Source organism: Oryx dammah, unplaced genomic scaffold (assembly GCF_014754425.2).
Source record: "Oryx dammah isolate SB20612 unplaced genomic scaffold, SCBI_Odam_1.1 HiC_scaffold_25, whole genome shotgun sequence".
NCBI lineage: Eukaryota > Metazoa > Chordata > Mammalia > Artiodactyla > Bovidae > Oryx > Oryx dammah.
In genome coordinates, this window is record NW_024070209.1 from 101182848 (window position 1) to 101204698 (window position 21851).

General features: G+C 41.9%; 1 protein-coding gene across 1 annotated transcript in view; it reads right to left on the minus strand.

Annotated features, from left to right (window-relative positions):
• SETX (senataxin) overlaps positions 1-20398 on the minus strand; it is an 84636-nt gene extending 64238 nt beyond the window's left edge. The window contains exons 1-4 of the mRNA XM_040225733.1: positions 20247-20398; positions 19325-19441; positions 11953-12136; positions 1826-2036 (exon numbers count right to left, since the gene is read on the minus strand). Coding sequence (XP_040081667.1) covers positions 1826-2036; positions 11953-12129 — 388 coding nt within the window. The 5' untranslated portion in view covers positions 12130-12136; positions 19325-19441; positions 20247-20398. The remainder of the gene's footprint in view (positions 1-1825; positions 2037-11952; positions 12137-19324; positions 19442-20246) is intronic.
• Positions 20399-21851: the final 1453 nt, after the last annotated feature.

A 21851-nucleotide genomic window follows, 5' to 3' on the forward strand; every position in this document is an offset into this window, starting at 1 on the left:
CATTTTACATGTTGACCCCACGTGGACTTCATTTTGTATCAGAGTGGTAACAACTTTATCCACAAATGGCTATTTTGTCCTACTCTCAGTTACTGAGTACCCCATTTCCTCCACTGGTTGAAATACTATCATCATCAAACACTAAATTCCCCAAATATACTTCATTTCCTTCTCAACTCTCTACACTGTTCCCATCAGTCTATCTGTGCCAGCACTATCCTAATCCCACTGCTTTTTGGAAATTTCTTCATTACTTCCAGAAGTGTACTGAACAGACTTACACATGCATCCTATCAGATAAGCCAACTCATCAAGCCTCAAAAGAATATCACAGCGACAGTGGTTAGCTTTGGCGAAGAGGAATAATGACTGGAAAAGTAGGAGAAGAGCTCCTGGGCTGTTGATGTTTTGTTTCTTGACCTAGATGCCAGCTACACAAGTGTGTTTAATTTATGAAAAACTAAGCTTATATACTTTTCTGGATATGGTACTGTTTAATAAATGCTTGAAAAGTGGCTTATTAAAGAGTTTAAAAATCTATTTTGAATTTATTTAGAAAGAACTTATTTCTCTATAAATCTTTAGATCTACTTTTCAGTATACTGAAATAGAATAGAGAAATAAGTTAAATAACATGACAAGACAGCGATCAAAAAATCTAGGAAGTGCATTATTCTACAGGGCAACCTCTTGGTCTCAGCAAAAGTTATCGCAAATGAAAAAAAATGTGTGTGCATGTATGTAAATGATTCTGGATTAAAAGACGTAAGAAACACAAACTAAATGGAACCAATGCAAAGTCCTTTACTGCACCCTAATTTAAATAAACCTGCCAAAAAAATTCTGCAACTATTGGAAAAATCTGAACATGGCCTAGATACAGCAGTAGGTACCTAAAGGTACTGTTGTTTTGTTAGATTTGACAGATCAGAAAAATGTCTTCAAGAGATTTGTATTAAGAAATGCAAATACAAAGGACCAAAATCTAGGCAGTTATAATATGCTATTTCATAGTAATTACTAAAAACTACTACAGACCAGTGGTTCTGAATCTGGCAATTTTGCCTCTCTCTGGCCCCACCCTCCAACTCCCATGGGACATTTGGCACTATCCAGAGACATTTTTCAGAGAAGGCAATGGCACCCCACTCCAGTACTCTTGCCTGGAAAATCCTATGGATGGAAGAGCCTGGTAGGCTGTGGTCCATGAGGTCGCTAAGAGTCGGACACGACTAAGTGACTTCACTTTCACTTTTCACTTTCATGCACTGGAGAAGGAAATGGCAACCCACTCCAGTGTTCTTGCCTGGAGAATCCCAGGGGCGGGGGAGCCTGGTGGGCTGCTGTCTATGGGGTCGCACAGAGTTGGACACGACTGAAGTGACTTAGCAGCAAAGACATTTTTGGTGGTCACAACCAGGGCAGAAGGGAGAGAAAGCCACTACTGACATCTAGTGGAGAGAGGTCAGGGATGTTCCTGTAACACCCTACAGGCCCACCCACCAAGAATTATCCAGTTCAAAATGTCAACAGTGCCAGGTCTGAAAACCCTGCTACAGACAAATTCCAAGAATGAAAATTAACTGAATGAACAGATGAATAAATGGACAGATAAAGCAAGTAGAGTTACATGTTAGCAACTGTAGAATCATCTATGTGGTATATATATGGTATTCACTGTGTAATTCACTTTACTACGTTTGGAAAAAATACCAAGTACCCTAATTATACATTTAAGGAACAGATTTTTCAATACAGATAACCAAAATTCTTACAATTCTTAAAATAAAACTGATAGAACTGTGAAAACACCCAAGATACTCACTGACATGCTCATGTAAAAGCAGATATGGATATTTCAGTATTTCAAGAAGAGGAACTCGAAGCTTATTTTCAAAGTCTTGGCCAGTGAAGTCGAACAGCTGTGCCTCTCCGTTGTTGTCTACTATATATAACTCATCATCATCTCCAATTTCTGCCTTCATGGATCTTTCAAAGTGATTTATGAGACGTAAGGTTTCTAATTCCCATAAAACCTACAGGAAAAGAAAAATGAACCATGTGCTCTGTATCTTCTTATCAAGAAAATATACCGCATGCAGTGATCCTTCTAGAAAGCCTTTTCCTGAGTATAAAAATTCAGAAGTTTAGAGAAGTACTAACACCACATATTAGATTTATTTAAAGACTCACTACACGTGGCTTAGTGACTTTTAAGTGGCTTTTAAGATATAGGAACATGAGCACACAGAGTGTGAGATGTTTAAAACACTGCTTTTGTGGAGTTTTGCTATAAATACATCAATATCTCTGTCAACTACACTCTGTTGGAAAGGAGAAGGTAGAGCTTCTTTGTTGAGGCACAAGCTGGGCCTTCTGTGACTCCCCTTTCATGTTCCAGCCAGAGGTAACCACCTCGAAACATCAGTTTTAGCATAAAGACACTACTTAGGTTGTTCATAGCTAGAAGATTCTCTACACGTCCAGTTTCCTCAGTAGGTTCGTAAGTAATCATCCCCTCTCCTCTTCTTAGTATTATACATATCTCTATGGTCTGTGTTCCATTTTCCATCAGATATATGTAATAAACTAAATATTCACAGCCACACATTTAAAATTGTATGTTTCATTTTGGTTACTATCACTAAAAAATATGCTTCTCCTTACTGATTTTGGGGGCTTCCCTGGTAGCTCAGGTGGTAAAGAATCCTAAGGTTCAGTTTCTGGGTCAGGAAGATTCCCTAGAGAAAGGAAGGGTTACCCTCTCCAGTATTCCTGTCTGGAGAATTCCATAGACAGAGGAGCTGCTATGTGTTCATGGGATCCAAAGAGTCACGCGATGACTGAGCAACTAACACTTTCACTTCACTGACTTATACCACCTACCCATTTAAAAAATGAAAACAGGAGTGGTCCCAAGAAGGCAGAGGAATAGGACAGGGAGACCACTTTCTCCCCACAAATTTATCAGAAGATCATTTGAATGTTAAGCAACTTCCACAAAACAACTTCTGAACGCTGGTGGAGAACATCAGGCATCCAGAAAGGCAGCCCAATCTCTTTGAAAGGAGGTAGGGCAAAATATAAAAGACAATTCAGGGACAAAAGACTTAGGGACGGAGACCGTCCTGAGGAGGGAGTCGTGAAGAAGTTTCCAACAGTAGGAAACCCTCTCACATGCCTGTCTATGGGGAGTTTTGGGATCTCAGAGGGCAAAGTAACTGGAAGGGCAAGAAAAAAAAAAAAACAACCCCACAGAATATGTGCCTAACCACAACTATAAGTGGAGATGGAGAAGTGGCACAGACGCTTGCATCTGCCACCAGTGACTGGGTACTGCGCAGGGAAGCACAGCTGCATCACTGGTCCTTAGGGTAAGGAACGGGCCTGAATGTCCTGAAGACAATCTGAGGAGCTCATATGAGATAGCTATCCAAACCATGGGATGGCCAGAGACAAAAAAATAAAAAAACACCTGCCAACAAAGGTCCATCTAGTAAAGGCTATGGTTTTTCCAGTAGTCATGTATGGATGTGAGAGTTGGACTATAAAGAAAGTTGAGCACCGAAGAATTGATGCTTTTGAACTGTGGTGTTGGAGAAGACTCTTGAGAGTCCCTTGGACTGCAAGGAGATCCAACCAGTCCATCCTAAAGGAGATCAGTCCTGGGTGTTCTTTGGAAGGACTGATGCTAAAGCTGAAACTCCAGTAAAACTTTGGCCACCTCATACAAAGAGTTGACTCATTGGAAAAGACTCTGATGCTGGGAGGGACTGGGGGCAGGAGGAGAAGGGGACGACAGAGGATGAGATGGCTGGATGGCACCAGCAACTAGATGGACGTGAGTTTGAGCGAACTCCGGGAGTTGGTGATGGACAGGGAGGCCTGGCGTGCTGCAATTCATGGAGTCGCAAAGAGTCAGACACAACTAAGTGAATGAACTGAAATTTTTAAAAATTGAAATCATTTCAAGCATCTTTCCTGACCACAATATAGCAAGATTAGATGTCAACTACAGGTAAAAAAACTATTAAAAATACAAACATGGAGGCTGAACATGCTTCTGAATAACCAGATCAAGAGAAAAATAAAAAAGGAAATCAAAATATGCATAGAAACAAATGAAAACAAGACAATCCCAAACCTATTAGTTCAGATGCTCAGTTGTGTCTGACTCTCTGCAGCCCCACTGACAGCAGCACGCCAGGCCTCATTATCCATCACCAACTCCTGGAGCTTGCTCAAACTCATGTCCATCAAGTCAGTGATGCCATCCAAACATCTCATCCTCTGTCATCACCTTCTTCTCCTGCCTTCAATCTTTCCTAGCATCAGGGTCTCTTCTAATGAGTCTGTTCTTCGCATCAGGTGGCCAAAGTACTAGAGCTTCAGCATCAGTCCGTCCAGTGAGTATTCAGGACTGATTTCCTTTAGGATGGACTGGTTGGATCTCCTTCAAGTCCAAGGGACTCTCATGAGTCTTCAACACCACAGTTCAAAAGCATCAATCCTTTGGCACTCAGCTTTCTTTATGGTCTCACATCCATACATGACTCCTGGAAAAACCATAGCTTTGACTAGATGGACCTTTGTTTGCAAAGTAATGTCTCTGCTTTCTAATGCTGTCTAGGTTGGTCATAGCTTTTCTTCCAAAGAGCAAGCATCTTTTAATTTCAAGGCTACAATCACCATCTGCAGTGATTCTGGAACCCAAAAAACCAAGTCTCCCACTGTTTCCATTGTTTGCCCATCTATCTGCCATGAAGTGATGGGACCGGATGCCATGATCTTCGTTTTCTGAATGTTGACTTTAAAGCTAGCGTTTTCACTCTCCTCTTTCACTTTCATCAAGAGGCTCTTTAGTTCTCCACTTTCTGCAATAAGGGTGGTGTCATCTGCGTATTTGAGGTTATTGATATTTTTCCCAGCAACCTTGATTCCAGCTTGTACTTCATCCAGCCTGGCATTTCACATAATGTACTCTGCAAGTTAAGTAAGAAGGGTGACAATATAGAGCCTTGATGTACTCCATTCTTGATTTGGAACCAGCCTGTGGTGCCATGTACAGTTCTGTTGCCTTCTGACTTGCACACATATTTCTCAGGAGGCAGGTCAGGTGGTCTGATATTTCCATCTCGAAGAATTTTCCAGTTTGTGTGATCCACAGTCAAAGGCTTTGGAATAGTCAATAAAGCAGAAATAGATGTTTTTCTGGAACTCTCTTGCTTTTTCGATAATCCAACAGATGTTGGCAATTTGATCTCTGGTTCCTCTGCCTTTTCTAAAACCAGCTTGAACATCTGGAAGTTCATGGTTCATGTACTGCTGAAGCCTGGCTTGGAGAATTTTGAGCATTACTTTGCTAGTATGTGAGATGAGTGCAACTATGTGGCAGTTTTAACATTTTTTGGCATTGCCTTTCTTTGGCATTGGAATGCAAACTGACCTTTGCCTGTTATGTGGCCACTACTGAGTTTTCCAAATTTGCTGGCATATTGAGTGCAGCACTTTCACAGCATCATCTTTTAGGATTTGAGACAGCTCAACTGGAATTTGATCACCTCCACTAGCTTTGTTTGTAGTGAGGCTTCCTAAGGCCCACTTGACTTTGCATTCCAGGATGTCTGGCTCTAGGTGAGTGATCACACCATTGTGGTTATCTGAGTCATGAATATCTTTTTTGTATAGTTCTTCTGTGCATTGTTGCCACTTCATCTTAATATCTTCTGCTTCTGTTAGGTCCATACCATTTCTGTCCTTTACTGTGCCCATCTTTGCATGAAATGTTCCCTTGGTAGCTCTAATTTTCTTGAGATCTCTAGTCTTTCCCTCTTTATTGTTTTCCTCTATTTCTTTGCATTGATCACTGAGGAAGGCTCTCGTCTCTCCTTGTTCTTCTTTGAACTCTGCGTTCAAATGGGTATATCTTTCTTTTCTCCTTTGCCTTCAACTTCTCTTTTCACAGATATTTGTAAGGCCTTCTCAGACTACCATTTTGCCTTTTTGCATTTCTTTTTCTTGGAGATGGTCTTAATCACTGCCTCCTGTACAATGTTACGAACTTCCGTCCATAGTTCTTCAGGCATTCTATCACATCTAATCCCTTGAATCTATTTGTCACTTCCACTGTATAATCACAAGGGATTTGATTTAGGTCATACATGAATGGTCCAGTGGTTTTCTCTACTTTCTTCATTTAAATCTAAAATTTGCAATAATTTTCCAAAATCTGTGGGGTTCAGTAAAAGCAGTGCTAAGAGGGAGGTTCATAGCAATACAAGCCTACCTCAAGAAACAAGAGGAACATCAAATAAACAACCTAACTTACACCTAAAGCAACTAGAAAAAGTGAAAAGAATCCTGAAGTTAGTAGAAGGAAAGAAATCATTAAAATCAGAGCAGAAATAAAGTGAAGAAGAAAAGAAGGAGACTATAGCAAAAATCAATAAAAGTAAAAGCTGGTTTTTTGAGAAGATAAATAAAATAGACAAACCTTTAGCCAGACTCATCAAGGGAAAAAAAGAATCAAATCAATAAAATTAGAAATGAAAATGGAGAAATCACAACAGACAACGCAGAAATACAAAAGATCTAAGAGACTGCTATAAGCAATTATATACCAGTAAAATGGACAACGTGGAAGAAATGGACAAATTATTAGAAAATTATAACCTTCCGAAACTGAAGCAGGAACAAACAGAAAAGCTTAACAGACCAATCACAGGCACAGAAATCAAAACTGCAATAAAAAAATCTTCCAACATGCCAAAGCACAGAACCTGGCTTCACAAGTAAATTTTAGCAAAAATGTAGAGAAGCGCTAACACCCATCCCATTCAAACTCTTCCAGAAAATTGCAGAACTGAAGGTAAACTCCCAAACTCATTTCATCAGTTCAGCTCAGTCGCTCAGTCGTGTTCGACTGTTTGAGATCCAATGAATTGCAGCACACCAGGCCTCCCTGTCCCTCAGCAACTCCCAGAGTTCACTCAAACTCATGTCCATCAAGTCGGTGATGCCATCCAGCCATCTCATCCTCTGTCGTCCCCTTCTCCTCCTGCCCACAACCCCTCCCAGCGTCAGAGTCTTTTCCAATGAGTCAACTCTTTGCATGAGGTGGCCAAAGTATTGAGTTTCAGCTTTAGCATCAGTCCTTCCAAAGAACACCCAGGATTGATCTCCTTTAGAATGGACTGGTTGGATCTCCTTGGAGTCCAAGGGACTCTCAAGAGTCTTCTCCAACACCACAGTTCAAAAGCATCACTTCTTCGGCACTCAGCTTTCTTCACAGTCCAACTCTCACATCCATACAGGACCACTGGAAAAACCATAGCCTTGACTAGATGGACCTTTGTTGGCAAAGTAACGTCTCTGCTTTTGAATATGCTATCTAGGTTGGTCATAATTTTTCTTCCAAGAAGTAAGCATCTTTCAATTTCATGGCTGCAATCACTACCCGCAGTGATTTTGGAGCCCCCAAAAATTAAAGTCTGACACTGTTTCCCCATCTATTTCCCATGAAGTGATGGGACCAGATGCCATGATCTTCGTTTTCTGAATGCTGAGCTTTAAGCCAACTTTTTCACTCTCTTCTTTCACTTTCATCAAGAGGCTTTTTAGTTCTTCACTTTCTGCCATAAGGGTGGAGTCATCTGCGTATCTGAGGTTCTTGATATTTCTCCCAGCAATCTTGATTCCAGCTTGTGCTTCTTCCAGCCCAGCGTTTCTCGTGATGTACTCTGCATAGAAGTTAAATAAGCAGGGTGACAATATACAGCCTTGACGCACTCCTTTTCCTATTTGGAACCAGTCTCTTTGTTGTTCCATGTCCAGTTCTAACTGTTGCTTCCCGACCTGCATACAGGTTTCTCAAGAGGCAGGTCAAGTGGTCTGGTATTCCCATCTCTCTCAGAATTTTCCACAGTATATTGTGATCCACATAGTCAAAGGCTTTGGCATAGTCAATAAAGCAGAAATAGATGTTTTTCTGGAACTCTCTTTTTCCATGATCCAGCGGATGTTGGCAATTAATCTCTGGTTCCTTTGCCTTTTCTAAAACCAGCTTGAACATCAGGAAGTTCACGGTTCATGTACTGCCGAAGCCTGGCTTGGAGAATTTTGAGCATTACTTTACTAGCATGTGAGATGAGTGCAATTGTGCATTAGTTTGAGCATTCTCTGGCATTGCTTTTCTTTGAGATTGGAAGGAAAACTGACCTTTTCCAGTCCTGTGGCCACTGCTGAGTTTTCCAAATTTGCTGGCATATTGAGTGCAGCACTTTCACAGCATCATCTTTCAGGATTTGAAATAGCTCAAGTGGAATTCCAGCACCTCCACTAGTTTTGTTCATAGTGATGCTTTCCAAAGCCCACTTGACTTCACATTCCAGGATGTCTGGCTCTAGGTGAGTGATCACACCACCGTGATTATCCAGGTCATGAAGATCTTTTTTGTACAGTTCTTCTGTGTATTCTTGCCACCTCTTCTTAATATCTTCTGCTTCTGTTAGGTCTATACCATTTCTGTCCTTTATCGAGCCCATCTTTGCATGAAATGTTCCCTCAGTATCTCAAATTTTCTTGAAGAGATCTCTAGTCTTTCCCATTCTGTTCTTTTCCTTTTTTTCTTTGCATTGATCACTGAGGAAGGCTTTCTTATCTCTCCTTGCTATTCTTTGGAACTCTGCATTCAGATGCTTATGTCTTTCCTTTTCTCCTCTGTTTTTCACTTCTTTTCACAGCTACTTGTCAGGCCTCCCCAGACAGCCATTTTGCATTTCTTTTCCATGGGGAAGGTCTTGGTCCCTGTCTCTTGTACAATGTCACGAACCTCCGTCCATAGTTCATTGAGCACTCTATCAGATCTAGTCCCTTAAATCTATTTCTCACTTCCACTGTATAATCAAGGGATTTGATTTAGGTCATACGTGAATGGTCTAGTGGTTTTCCCTACTTTCTTCAGTTTAAGTCTGAATTTGGCATCACCCAAATAACAAAATCAGACAAAGGTGCCACAAAAAAAGAATACTACAGCCCAGTATCACTGATGAACATAGATGCAAATGTCCTCAACAAAATTCTAGCAAACAGAATCCAACAACATATTTAAAAGATCATACATCATGACCAAGGAGGCTTTATCCCAGGGATGCAAAGACTGTTCAATATTCACAAATCAATCAATGTGATACACCATATATTAACAAACTGAAAGATAAAAACCATATGATTATCTCAACAGATGCAGAGAAAGCCTTTTACAAAATTCAACATCCATTAATGATAAAAACTCCAGAGAGCAGGCATAGCAGGAACATACCTCAACATAAAAGCCATATACGACAAACCCACAGCAAACAGTATCCTCAATGGTGAAAAAGTATTTCCTCTAAAATCAGGAAAAAGACAAGAAAGCCCACTCTCACCACTACTATTCAATGTAGTTTTCAAAGTCCTAGCCACACTAATCAGAGAAGAAAACGAAATAAAGGGAATCCAGATTGGAAAAGAAGTAAAACTCTCAGTTTGCAGATGACATGATCCTCTACATAGAAAACCCTAAAGACACCACCAGAAAATTACTAGAGCTAATCAATGAATATAGTAAAGGTGCAGGATATAAAATTAATACACAAGAATCCCTTGCATTCCTATACACTAACAATCAGGAAACAGAAAGAGAAATTAAGGAAACAATCCAATTCACCACTGCAACAAAAAGAATAAAATACTTAGGAATAAATTTACCTAAAGAAACAGAAGACTTTTATATAGAAAACTATAACACACTGATGAAAAAAATCAAAGATGACACAAATAGATGAAGAAATATACCATGTTTATGGTGTGGAAGAATCAATATAATGAAAATGAGTATACTACCCAAAACAATCTATAAAGTCAATGTAATTAATCCCTATCAAGATACCAATAGCATTTTTCACAGAACTAGAAGAAATAATTTCAAAATTTGTATGGAAATACAAAAAAACCTTGAATAGCCAAAGCAATCTTGAAAAAGAAAAATGGACCTGGAGGAATCAACCTGCCTGACTTCAGACTATACTACAAAGCTAGTCATCAAGACAGTTTGGTACCGACACAAATACAGATCAATGGAACAAAATAGAAAGCCCAGAGATAAACCCACACACCTATGGACACCTTATCTTCGACAAAGGAGGCAAAAATATACAATGGAGAAAAGACAATCTCTTTAACAAGTGGTGCTGGGAAAACTGGTCAACCATCTGTAAAAGATTGTAACTAGTGCATTTTTTAACGCCATACACAAAAATAAACTCAAAATGGATTAAAGATATAAATGTAAGACCAAAAACTATATAACTGTTAGAGGAAAACACAGGTAGAACACTGTCTGACATAAATCACAGCAAGATCCTCTATTACTCCACCTCCCAGAGTAATGGAAATAAAAATAAAAATAAACAAATGGGACCTAATTAAACCTAAAAGCTTTGCACAACAAAGGAAACTATAAGCAAGGTGAAAAGGCAGCCTTCAGAATAGGAGAAAAATAACAGCAAAGAAAACAACTGACAAATAATTAATCTCCAAAATATATAAGCAGCTCATGCAGCTCAATACCAGAAAGCTAAACAACCCAATCAAAAAGTGGGCCAAAAAACTAAACCGACATTTCTCCAAAGAAGATATATAGATGGCTAACAAACACATGAAGATGCTCAACATCACTCATTATCAGAGAAATTCAAATCAAAACCACAATGAGGTACCATCTCACGCCAGTCAGAATGGCTGCCATCAAAAAGTCTATGAACAATAAATGTTGGAGAGTGTGTGGAAAAAAGGGAACCCTCTTACATTGTTGGTGGGAATGCAAATTGGCATAGTCACTATGGAGAACCATGTGGCAATTCCTTAAAAAAATAGAAATAAAACTGCCATACGACCCAGCAATCCCGCTGCTGGGGACACTGAGGAAACCAGAATTGAAAGAGACACATGTATCCCAATGTTCACTGCAGCACTGCAGTGACAACAGCTAGGACATGGGACCTAGACGTCCATCGCAGACAAATGGATAAGGAAGTTTTGGTACATATACACAATGGAATATTATTCAGCTATAAAAAAGAACACATTTGAGTCAGTTCTAATGAGGTAGATATAACTGGAGCCTATTATACAGAGTGAAGTAAGTCAGAAAGAGAAACACCAATACAGTATATCAACACATATATATGGAATTTAGAAAAGACAGTAACAATGACCCTATATGCCAGACAGCAAGAGACACAGATGTAAAGAACAGACTTTTGGACTACGTGGAAGGCGGCGAGGGTGGGATGATTTGAGAGAATAGCATCGAAGCATGTATATTACCATGTGTAAAACAGATCACCAGTGTAACGGGCACACAAAGCCAGTGCTCTGGGACAACCCAAAAGGATGGCGTGGCAAGGAAGATGGGAGGGGGGTTCAGGATGGGGGGACACATGTACATCCATGGCTGACTCATGTCAATGTATAGCAAAAACCACAATAGTGTAAAGTAATTAGCCTCCAATTAAAAGAAATAATTTAAACTGTTTTTAAAAAATGAAAAGAGGAAAAAAAAAAATAACTATTGGCCATTCAAACACCTGCCTGTAACACCGTCAAACACAATGACATAAAAACATGGAACCAATAAAAAACCCATACATCATTTCATAAAACTGCTTTACATAAAATGACTATAAAAGGAGGACTATAAAATTCTGCCTTAGGTGTCAATTCAATTTCATTAGCCAATAAGCAATTACTCAGCACCCACTCTCTACAGGTAATGAGTTAGGTACTAGCAGTATTAACCTTCACAGTTTAAATCATACTGTCAAGCTCCTTGAATGCTTCCAATACAGTTCAAATGTATCCCCTTCCTAGTTATTAAGCTCAGGAAAAAACTGCCTATCTCATATAAATTACCTCATGTAAGAATGGCAATTCATCCCTTGCTTTGTGGTATTCAGCCACACACTCCAAGCAGTAGCAGAGGTCTTCATCAGCTGTCTGAAATTCACTGGAGCGGGTCTTGGATGCATAGCGTTGCAGGAAGTCAGTGGTGGAAGTACCCCCTGGGGTACACCAACAACATGTACTCATTCTGCACCTGTACTCAGAAAAGAAGACATTGAAAGATTAAAGGAAAATATCATATAACACTTCAGACTATTCTGGTGGAGAATGGGTACATTTCCTACTAATGATCCTGTCTTCAACTTAAATGTGCCTCCATCACATCCAGAACATTCTGCTGGCCAGCTTACCAATCCCTGGCTAAACTCAATCTGAGACTACTTGTAAAAATTTATCTGTGACATATGAAAAATAATGCAATGAAAGCAGTTAGTAACAAACATCATAAGGTGACATACAGCTGTGCTATAAAGAAGGCTCCAAACTACTCAGTACCAATGGAAAATATACAGAAACAGAATTATCAATGTTCTCAAAGTACAGACTTTGGAGGGCTTCCCTGCTGGTTCAATGGTGAAGAATCCACCTGCCAATGCAGAAGACAGAGGTTCGATCCTTGGTCCAAGAAGATTCCACATGCCTTGGAGCAATTAAGCCCGTGTACCACAACTATTGAGCCTGTGCTCAAGAACCTGGGAGCCACAACTACTGTGCCCGAGTGTCCTACAACCCATACTCTGCAACAAGAGAACACATCACGATGAGAAGCTTGAGCACTGCAATGAAGAACAGCCTCCACTCACCACAACTAGAGAAAAGCCCATGCAGCAACTGAGACCCAGCACAGCCAAAAATAAATAAAGTACAGACTTTGGAGTATTCTAAATCATGTACTGGAGTTAAGTGAAAAGATCAGGAAACCTTTCACATTCTATGAGGCCATCTTCCAGAAATCCCTGGAAGCCTAAAAAACCCATAAGTATTAGTCCACACCAATAACAAAATTTCATACAGAGAATTTTTTCTATTGGTTAGAAAGAACATATATGAATTTGCACTTGTGTGTACAAATTGCTGCCCATAACTCACCGCTCATCAATTTAGTATAAACCATAATGGCTACAAATACAACAGCTACAAGCCTATTACTACTGAATTTCATACTTTCATACTACTGAGTCTTTCAGAGTTTCCAATTTTGGATTGTATAATACCATCAGAGCCTCCACCATCCAAACTCAAGTAAAAAGAGTTAAGATAAAATTAATTTCCCAAATCCTACCAGTCTCAAAGAGAACAAAGTAGCAAGATAGTACCTGGAAACAAGACGAAATCCCAAGAACCAAATATGTCAAAGGATTGAAGGAAAACAGAGTCAAGTTTATCAGAACTAGCAGATGGCATGAAGCAGAGGATTAGCAAACAGAGTGGAAGCCAAATCCAAAGAGATCTCCAATTCTAATGAGGTGTAATAACAGCAAGCTAAGATGCCACTAAATGCATATAAAAGCAAAGAGAAAGTTCACTGTCAGTAAGCAATATATTATGGCTAAACAGAAAGCACATGTTTTGAACTGAAACAAAAGGCTGGGGCAGGGAAAATATAAGTGAGTCTGGGGCATCTTGTAGCAACAGAAATAAAGTGCTCAAAACACAGATGGATGGGGACATGTCAAAGGGACATATTAGCCACCAACTTGAAAGAGATCCCTGTGGCCAAAGCTGAAAGAATTTTGAGTAACAAAATAGCATACCATTGGATTATAAGCCACAGTACAAATATACATGAATCCATACTGATACAAATGAATAAACAAATGTGGAGAAAGAGACAAATTTTTCTTATAAAAGAACTGCAAATAATATAGATACTCCCTATTCCAGGAAGTGGAGCTTAATCTCGAGTCAAGGCTGGACTTGGTGAAACACTTTCAATGGAAAGTGAAAATCACACATACAGTGGAGACGCCTGGCAAACAAAACCTTAACCAAGTCATCAAGGTTAATATCACTGGTACTAAGCCATGTTGGTAACCCCTGACACAGTATGATGAGGCAGGAACTTCAACTCTGCAATATGCTGCCCCAAAACCACAGCCCCAGTCTATTCCCAAGAAAAACAGCGGACAAGGCATTATCCAAACAGCTATGAGCTGTCTTTGACGACAAAAAAGAAAACCACACCCAAGGGAAATCAAACCAAGTGTTTTTATACTATGAAAATGTTTTATTGGGAACTGGGCCAGGAAATTACCCAACAAACTTGATCTTGAAACCTTGATCTTAACTATCTAATGTAAAGTATCAGCCTAATGGGAAAATTACAAACCCATCTGTAAACCCAATGAAATTCATTTCCTCACTGGATCAACTTAAACCATTCATTCTCATCAGGAGGGACAACATTCTCAATGAGATGAAAACTAGCAGGACACAAAAAAAGTCCCACTCTTTTTATGTATAAAGCACAGATATACATAAAGAGGTATGTAATATACTGGTGCTATTAAAATCTATGCGAAATTCATAGGAAAGAAATGCCTAAAAAGCTTCCTTTCAGAGAGGAAGAAGTGACAACAAAAGGTTAAGAAATATGATTCAAGTCATTGCTTATTTGGGGACAGAAACTTCAATGTGTGAAATTTTAAAATGCGTATCACCCTAAAATTCAGAATGAATAAACTCTGCTAATGGGAAGTCGATCACATCTTGACAAATCTTATAACTTCTGTATAATCAAAAACATGCATGCCTTATGAACTGAATTTTTAAATTAAATATTAACTGCATTTTTTTTCATGCTTCTGAAAAGAATTCAGGGAAGCTTTCAACATTAAAGTACATACAGAAAAGGACATTTTAAAAGGAGATTTAGAGACAAAAATCAAAACTGATTTAGAAAAAATTTCACTAAGTCCTAATTTAGGAGCTTCTTGAAAAGCAGAGCAAAGATAACACGAATTACACAGTCCTCATCTGAAAAACAAAAAATATGTGAGACTGGAGAGTCTTGCCCTTCTTGACGCTGCTGCTGCTGCTAAGTCACTTCAGTCGTGTCCAACTCTGTGCGATCCCATAGATGGAAGCCAACCAGGCTCCCCCATCCCTGGGACTCTCCAGGCAAGAGTACTGGATGGGCTGCCATTTCCTTCTCCAACGCTCGAAAGTAAAAAGTGAAAGTGAAGTTGCTCAGCCATGTCCAATTCTTCGCCACCCCATGGACTGCAGCCTACCAGGCTCTGCCGCCCATGGGATTTTCCAGGCAAGAGTACTGGAGTGGGGTGTCATTGCCTTCTTGACACTACTTCTAATTCAATAACTTTTTTTAAGGGTGCTGCAAGCAACGGAATACTGAGTAAAATAATGGACACTATGTCACCATGTCTCTGCAGAATATAAATTTCAAAGAACTTTTTATACCTTAAAAAACTGTACTATAATACCAGAAAGTCTGCACAAGCTGTATTTTCCTGTTGATGAAATCTAATTTATTAAGTTTCACTTTCTATAGGGTGTGGAAACAGAAAACAAAACTTAGGGGAGATTTCTCAAACATCAATTGCTTCAAGCTTGATTTGCGCAGGTAACGGACTGCAGTCAACTGAAACTTTGAAGAAATGAACGTCCTGAAATACAAATAAAATGCTGTGTACTTTAACTATTAACAATTGTTCAGACGCTAAGTCTTATCCCACTCTTTGCAACCCTCCAGACTACAGCATGCCAGTCTTCCCTGTCCCTCACTATCTCCCAGAGTTTGCTCAGACTCCTGTCCACGAGTCAGTGATGCTATCTAAGCATCTCATCCTCTGCCACCCTCTTTCTCCTTTTGCCTTCAATTTTTCCCAGCATCAGAGTCTTTTCCAATGAGTTGGCTCTTCGCATCAGGTGGCCAAAATACTGGAGCTTCAGCATCAGCATCAGTCCAATAAATATTGAGGGTTAGTTAGCAAAAGAAACCTTCTATTAAGAAAATTATGGAGGGACCTCTCCAGAAGTCCAGTAATTAAGACTCCACACTTCCAAGGCAGGGGATACATGTAAGATCCCACATGTGCTGCCAAAGGAAAAAACAATTATGGAGTTTGATTTTTATTCAACTCATTCAAAAGCTGGCCTACTTCCACATTCCAGAAAGCAAAACTATAAATTTTCTAAGTAGATGGAAGTTACTGCCATACAACAGGTTAAGAATGGAATTCAGAAAACAGAACAGTGCTATAGAGCCCATCAACAACAGAAACATCCATTTCCATAGCTCCTCTCAAAAGGGTATAAACGGGTGTTGCTATGTCCTTAAAACAAAATCATTGGCCTGATAGTTAAGCCCAAAAAATGTGAACAGGGTATAGTAAGTATATTGTGATTTTTCTTTAAAGGGAAAATTGCTGGTAGATGGCCATGAACCTTGCAAGTTTATGCACAACTCACTTCTTCTGGAAGGCAGTTTTGTTAATTTCATCAGTGTTTTTACTGCTGGGAATCATTACTGAACCACAAATGCAGGTGTGTCCAGGGAATCCTCAAGCTGCAGAAATCAGAGCTGCTCCTGTGCATTAGAGAGAGAGCTGATTTGACGATCACAAAGGATGCTTCAACAGAGATGTAACTGTTACTTTCCACTGACTTAGCCAGGGCAACTATTTCTCAATAACAGCTGGCCAGACACTTCATAAAACGATCACTTTCTTCTACCCGTCCTAGCTAAAACTTCTTGGAATTTTTTATTTATTGGCTGCACCACACAGCATGTGGGAACCTAGTTCCCCGACCAGGTATCAAATCGTGGCCCCTGCATTAGAAAGCAGAGTCCTAACCACTGGACCACCAGAGAAGTCCCACTTCTTGGAAATTTTAATTATGCAAAACTTCTTTGCAATTGTTTTCATTTATTTTTAGTTTTCCCCCCTCAGCTGGGTCAAGTGGCTTGTGGGATCTTAGTTCCCCAAAACTGAACTAAGGGACTGAACCCAGGCTGCAGCAGTGAAAGCACTGAGTCCACTGAGAACGTTTCCACACCAAGAAACTAACCCTTGAAAAAATAATTTGGTTCCTTTGCACTCTGGGTTCTATCTTACATTTCACTGAATGTTTTCACAAAAGTCCCTAATAATCTCTGTAATATCAAATCCAGTCGGTTCTTTACTGGACTCCAGAACGTGAAAATGCCAACATTTAATCCACAGCCAAGATACAATTCTCCTTTCACGTCCTCTACCCAATCTCCAGAACCATCTGGTTCCTTTTCCGCCTCCTAATATCAAAATGTCCAAAGATTTGTCCTCAGGGTTCCATCCTCTTCTTCGTTCAGTATCCTCTTTCTAGGTGACTTAATTCAACCCATTAACTACTTATACTGAAGCTTCCCAAAGACTAAAAATGTATGTAAACTCAGTGCAATGCTTACCTATGTTTCAGCTACTCAATAATGATAGCCTAGCCTAAAATTCCAGAAAGATATACAACTGTCCCTCAGTACTTGCAAGCCAATTGGTTCTAGAAGCTAAAGCCCCACCATGGATACCAAAATCTGCAGATACTCAACTCCCCACATAAAACAGTGTAGCACAAAGAACACAGCTGGCTCTCTGTATTCACATATGTGAAACCTAAAGATATGGAAGGCCAACTCTACCCAATATCCAACTGTATAGAAAATCTCTACTCACCTGACTGGTGCGTCAGAGTAAACAGGACCAGAACAGAACAAAGTCCTTCCCCCTTAAATCTGTGATCTGTCCTGTATTCTCTATATCCATGGTATTACCATGCAGTTTTCAAACCAGTAACCTGTTAATTGTATTCTCTCTTCCCCTAGACCCATCTCTACAAGTTCCACAGTGTCTACCACCTTAATTACATCTGCACTTAACTGTCAGTGAGACTGTCACTACCTTAATACATTTTCACTATTTGCCTAGATTCCATAAGAAAACATAAATTATCTGCCTCTTGTTTGATCCTAAAGGAGATCAGTCCTGTTCATTGGAAGGACTGATGTTGAAGCTGAAACTCCCAATACTTTGGCCACCTGATGTGAAAAGCTGACTCATTTGAAAAAACCCTGATGCTGAGAAAGATTGAGGGCAGGAGGAGAAGGGGACGACAGAGGATGAGATGGTTGGATGACATCAACGACTCAACAGACATGGGTTTGGGTGGACTCCAGGAGTTGACGATGGACAGGGAGGCCTGGCGTGCTGCAGTTCATGGGGTCGCAGAGTCGGACACGACTGAGCAACTGAACTGAACTGAGCCGAGCTTCTTTGATCCACCATCAATTCTTTCCCAAAATGCTGCCAAAAGCCAAACCAAAAACTGGACTTTGAAAGCACAAATGACTCCTCTACATCTGGGCAGTGACTTTTGAGCTCACCACACAGTCCCTGCAAGAACTGGCTTCAGCATCATCTCTTGCCATTTCCCCGTCATTTGCTCTTCCTAAAATGCCTGCTTGTATTTGGCATTACCTGCATTTATGGGAGCTCTTCTGCCTTTAACACCTACCCTTCAGACCTCTACCTGGATCTTAAACCTGAACAAGGAACTTGGCAGACCTCTACCTGGATCTTAAACCTGAATACGCATGACTCACCAAAGGAACTTGGGAGAAAAAAGCAGATGGTGAGATACCACTGATAAAATTCAGGTTCAATCTAAAACAATTCCAGCAGTGAGTCCAATAAAAAGACAGATTTGAGATCTACTTATGTGCAATTCCCCTGGAGAAGGAAATGGCAACCCACTCCAGTATTCTTGCTTGGAGAATCCCATGGACAGAGAAGCCTAGTAGGTTACAGTCAACGGGATCGCAAAGAGTCAGACACGACTGAGCGACTTCACTTATGTGCAATTCATCTCTGAGCATCATCATGCCTGGGGGATAGTAGTCTAACTCAGCCCCTCCCTTTCCAGTTTCTTTGACTTTCTTCTCAGGACTCTATACAGTTTCTATCACTACATTCACCTTGACAGGCTGAGGTACTTACTATCAGATGTTTCCCACATACATGCTCCATCCTCAAAAATTTTGAGTTTTTCAGTGGGCAAGGATCTGTTTTGTATATACTTTACTTCAGTGCTGGGCACATATTAAGTGACTGAAAAAAAAAATGCCTTAAATGTTAATTTAACAATTACCTAGGGTAGTTCCTGGTGGTCCACTGGTTAAGAAATCACCTGCCAATGCAGGAGCCATACGTTCCATCCCTGGTCCAGGAAAATCCCACATGCCCTGGGGCAACTACTGAACTCTGCCCTAGAAACCATGCTCCACAAGAGAAGCCACCTCAGTGAGAAGCCCACACACCACAGCTAGAGAATGCCCACAGCAACGAAGACCCAGCAGTCAAAAATACATAAATCTTAAAAAAAAAATTACCTGAGGTGATGGCCTACAGAGAAGTGATCCTGTCAGTTGAGATGCCTGGATTTATTTGGGAATCGGTGAGGATCTGCATTCATATACACCCAGACTCTGGCTCCACAAAGAACATTTCTGAAAAGGCAAAACAAAACTGAGGAAGTGGTTTATATACTCTCATTTGAGTTTCACATCAATACTTACTGAGCGGAAGGTAACCATTTGATGAAAAAGCTCAGGCTCAGAGATTATAAACAACTTGCCTGTGGGTCTACTGCCATTCTGACTCCACAGGGGAGAGCAGTTTCACAGGAGACCTCGTCCCCACATAGGGGACAGTGAGCCACTTTGTCAGAAAAAAAACCCAATTAGCAAATGTGAGTTCAGCCCTAGGACCGTCAGTAACTAATTCATCTCTGTCGCTTTAAATGGCAAACCGATCCTTCGAGCCTCGTGACGGTTCCTTCAGGCTCTTGGTACACTGTCGCTCCTAGGAGGTGGGGAAGGCGGCAAAGCCCCTTGTGGCTGTCAGCGATACATCGCATTCAGGTGGGGCAGGAGGGCTCAGGTGGCCACTCGGGAGTGGCACTCTAAAGCCACGGACCCCATCAGGAGAAAGGAGGGGAAGTCGAGAGGGCAGACACTTTCCACAGCGAGACCCCCCCCAATCAGTCCCACCGAAACTACGCAGTGCCCAGACCCAGAACCGCTCACACGGGACCGCAGTGCAAACGACGTGAAAGGAGAGGACGGGGGTCCCCATGCCCGAGGCCCCGGGGCGCGAGAGACACAGGAGGGCGGTCCGGCGGACGCGGCGGGGATGCTCCCGCTTCGCGCGCCTCAACTCCTCCGAAGGACGCGGCCGAGCTCGCGCCGCCCCTCCCCCACCCGCCCCTGCCTCACGCGCCGCGACGGTTACTCCACGCGGCGCGGCACTCACCAGCCGCGCGCGCACTCGGGCCCGCCGGGCCTGCAGCCTCGAGCCCGCCGTTCTCCTCACCGCCTGCTCGGCCTCGCGCCGGGGGCTAACCCGCCTCCATGCCTCGGCTCCACAGTCGGCCGAGGGCGGAAGCGCGGCCGCGCAACCCCAAGCGTCCCCGTCAGCCAACTAGCGGACGCCGCGAGCTCAGGCCCCGCCCCCTGCGTGGCGTCGGCCGTCCGCAGGCCCGCCCCAGCCGCCGCTCTCTTGTTTTGATGCCCCCACTGAGGGGCGGGGAGTGGGGAAGTGCGTCGGGGCTCAGCCAGGAGCCCGGGAGCCCGGCGTGGCGCCACTTCCGGGCTAGGGCCTGGCCAATCAGGAGTGTCCTGCGGAGCGGGAGAGGAGGGAGGGGCAGGAGGGGCAGGGAGGCGGAGGCAGGGGCAGGAGGTGGAGGTGGAGGGAGGCGGGCAGGGGCAGGAGGGGGAAGGAAGGGGGCGGGGGGGCGGGGGGGGAGGGGCAGAGGCCCCCAAGATCCCTAACGTTGACCCGGGCCTGGCCCAGGATTTGTGCGGGCAGCAGCCGCGCCTGACGGGCCCACCCTGGGGCCCCTGTACGCCTACCCTCCTGCCTTTTCCGTTCGCTTCTGTTTCTTCTCTCTTCGACACCTCACGAGTTTCAGCAGAGCCTGTTATGAGTTGCGAAGCAATTCTTTTTTTCTTTTTAGATTTAAGACCTAAAACACAATAGTGTGTAAACACGTAATTCGTGGGAAACAGATATATACTTAGTAAAAAAAAGACTGCAAAGAGAAGAAATAATACAGACGAAAACAGTACAGCCCCTGGAAAGCCTACCCTTTTCTTTCTTGACGCTAATACTGACTGACGACGACGACGACGAAGCGCCACCAGTAGCTGAGAAAGTGACAGAAAAAAAAGTAATAATTATTAGTTCTGATCAAGGCTCTAAAGGAAAGCAGAGGCCGAGGCAGGCCCAGTTCGGAGAAGCAAAGCAGAGAGGCCGAGGCGGGCACAGCTGGAGAAGAGGGCCAGCGACGACCTTACCCCGGAGAACTCGACCCGCAGAATGAGAAGGGGCAGTGGGTGAAGCCGGGGAAGGGTGCTGGTGAACATTCCAGAAGGGGGCGTGGCTTATCAGAAAGCCCGGTGCCCGTTATGGAAATTTTAACCGTCCAGGCCCAAGGCGGTGACCGTTAATTTTCATTTCTCGGTTTTCTTCTGTCTCTTGGACGGTGTTGGCCAAAGTAAAATCCAGGGGTTAAATAGGAAAGTCACGAATTATATATTGTGCTATAAGTTGTGTGTTTATATCCTTTAAAAAAATAGTACTTCTGAAAAATAGGGATCCAGCTGGCTATTGAAGAAAAAATTTTTTTTGAAAGAGAGAGAAACAAGATAGTAAAAATCACTTGAATTTCTATGTGCCTGAGAGAATCATTTTCGTTTGTATCGTTGCACGATGCATTACATACGTTATTAAACGAGCCATGAAAGGCTGGTTGTATAAAATGCTAAAACTGCTCGCCATGGTGTAAGAAACGGAATATTAACAATGAACACTGAGGAGAAGGGCTTCTCCATTACACGTTGTAGCCTGGGCTAGGGA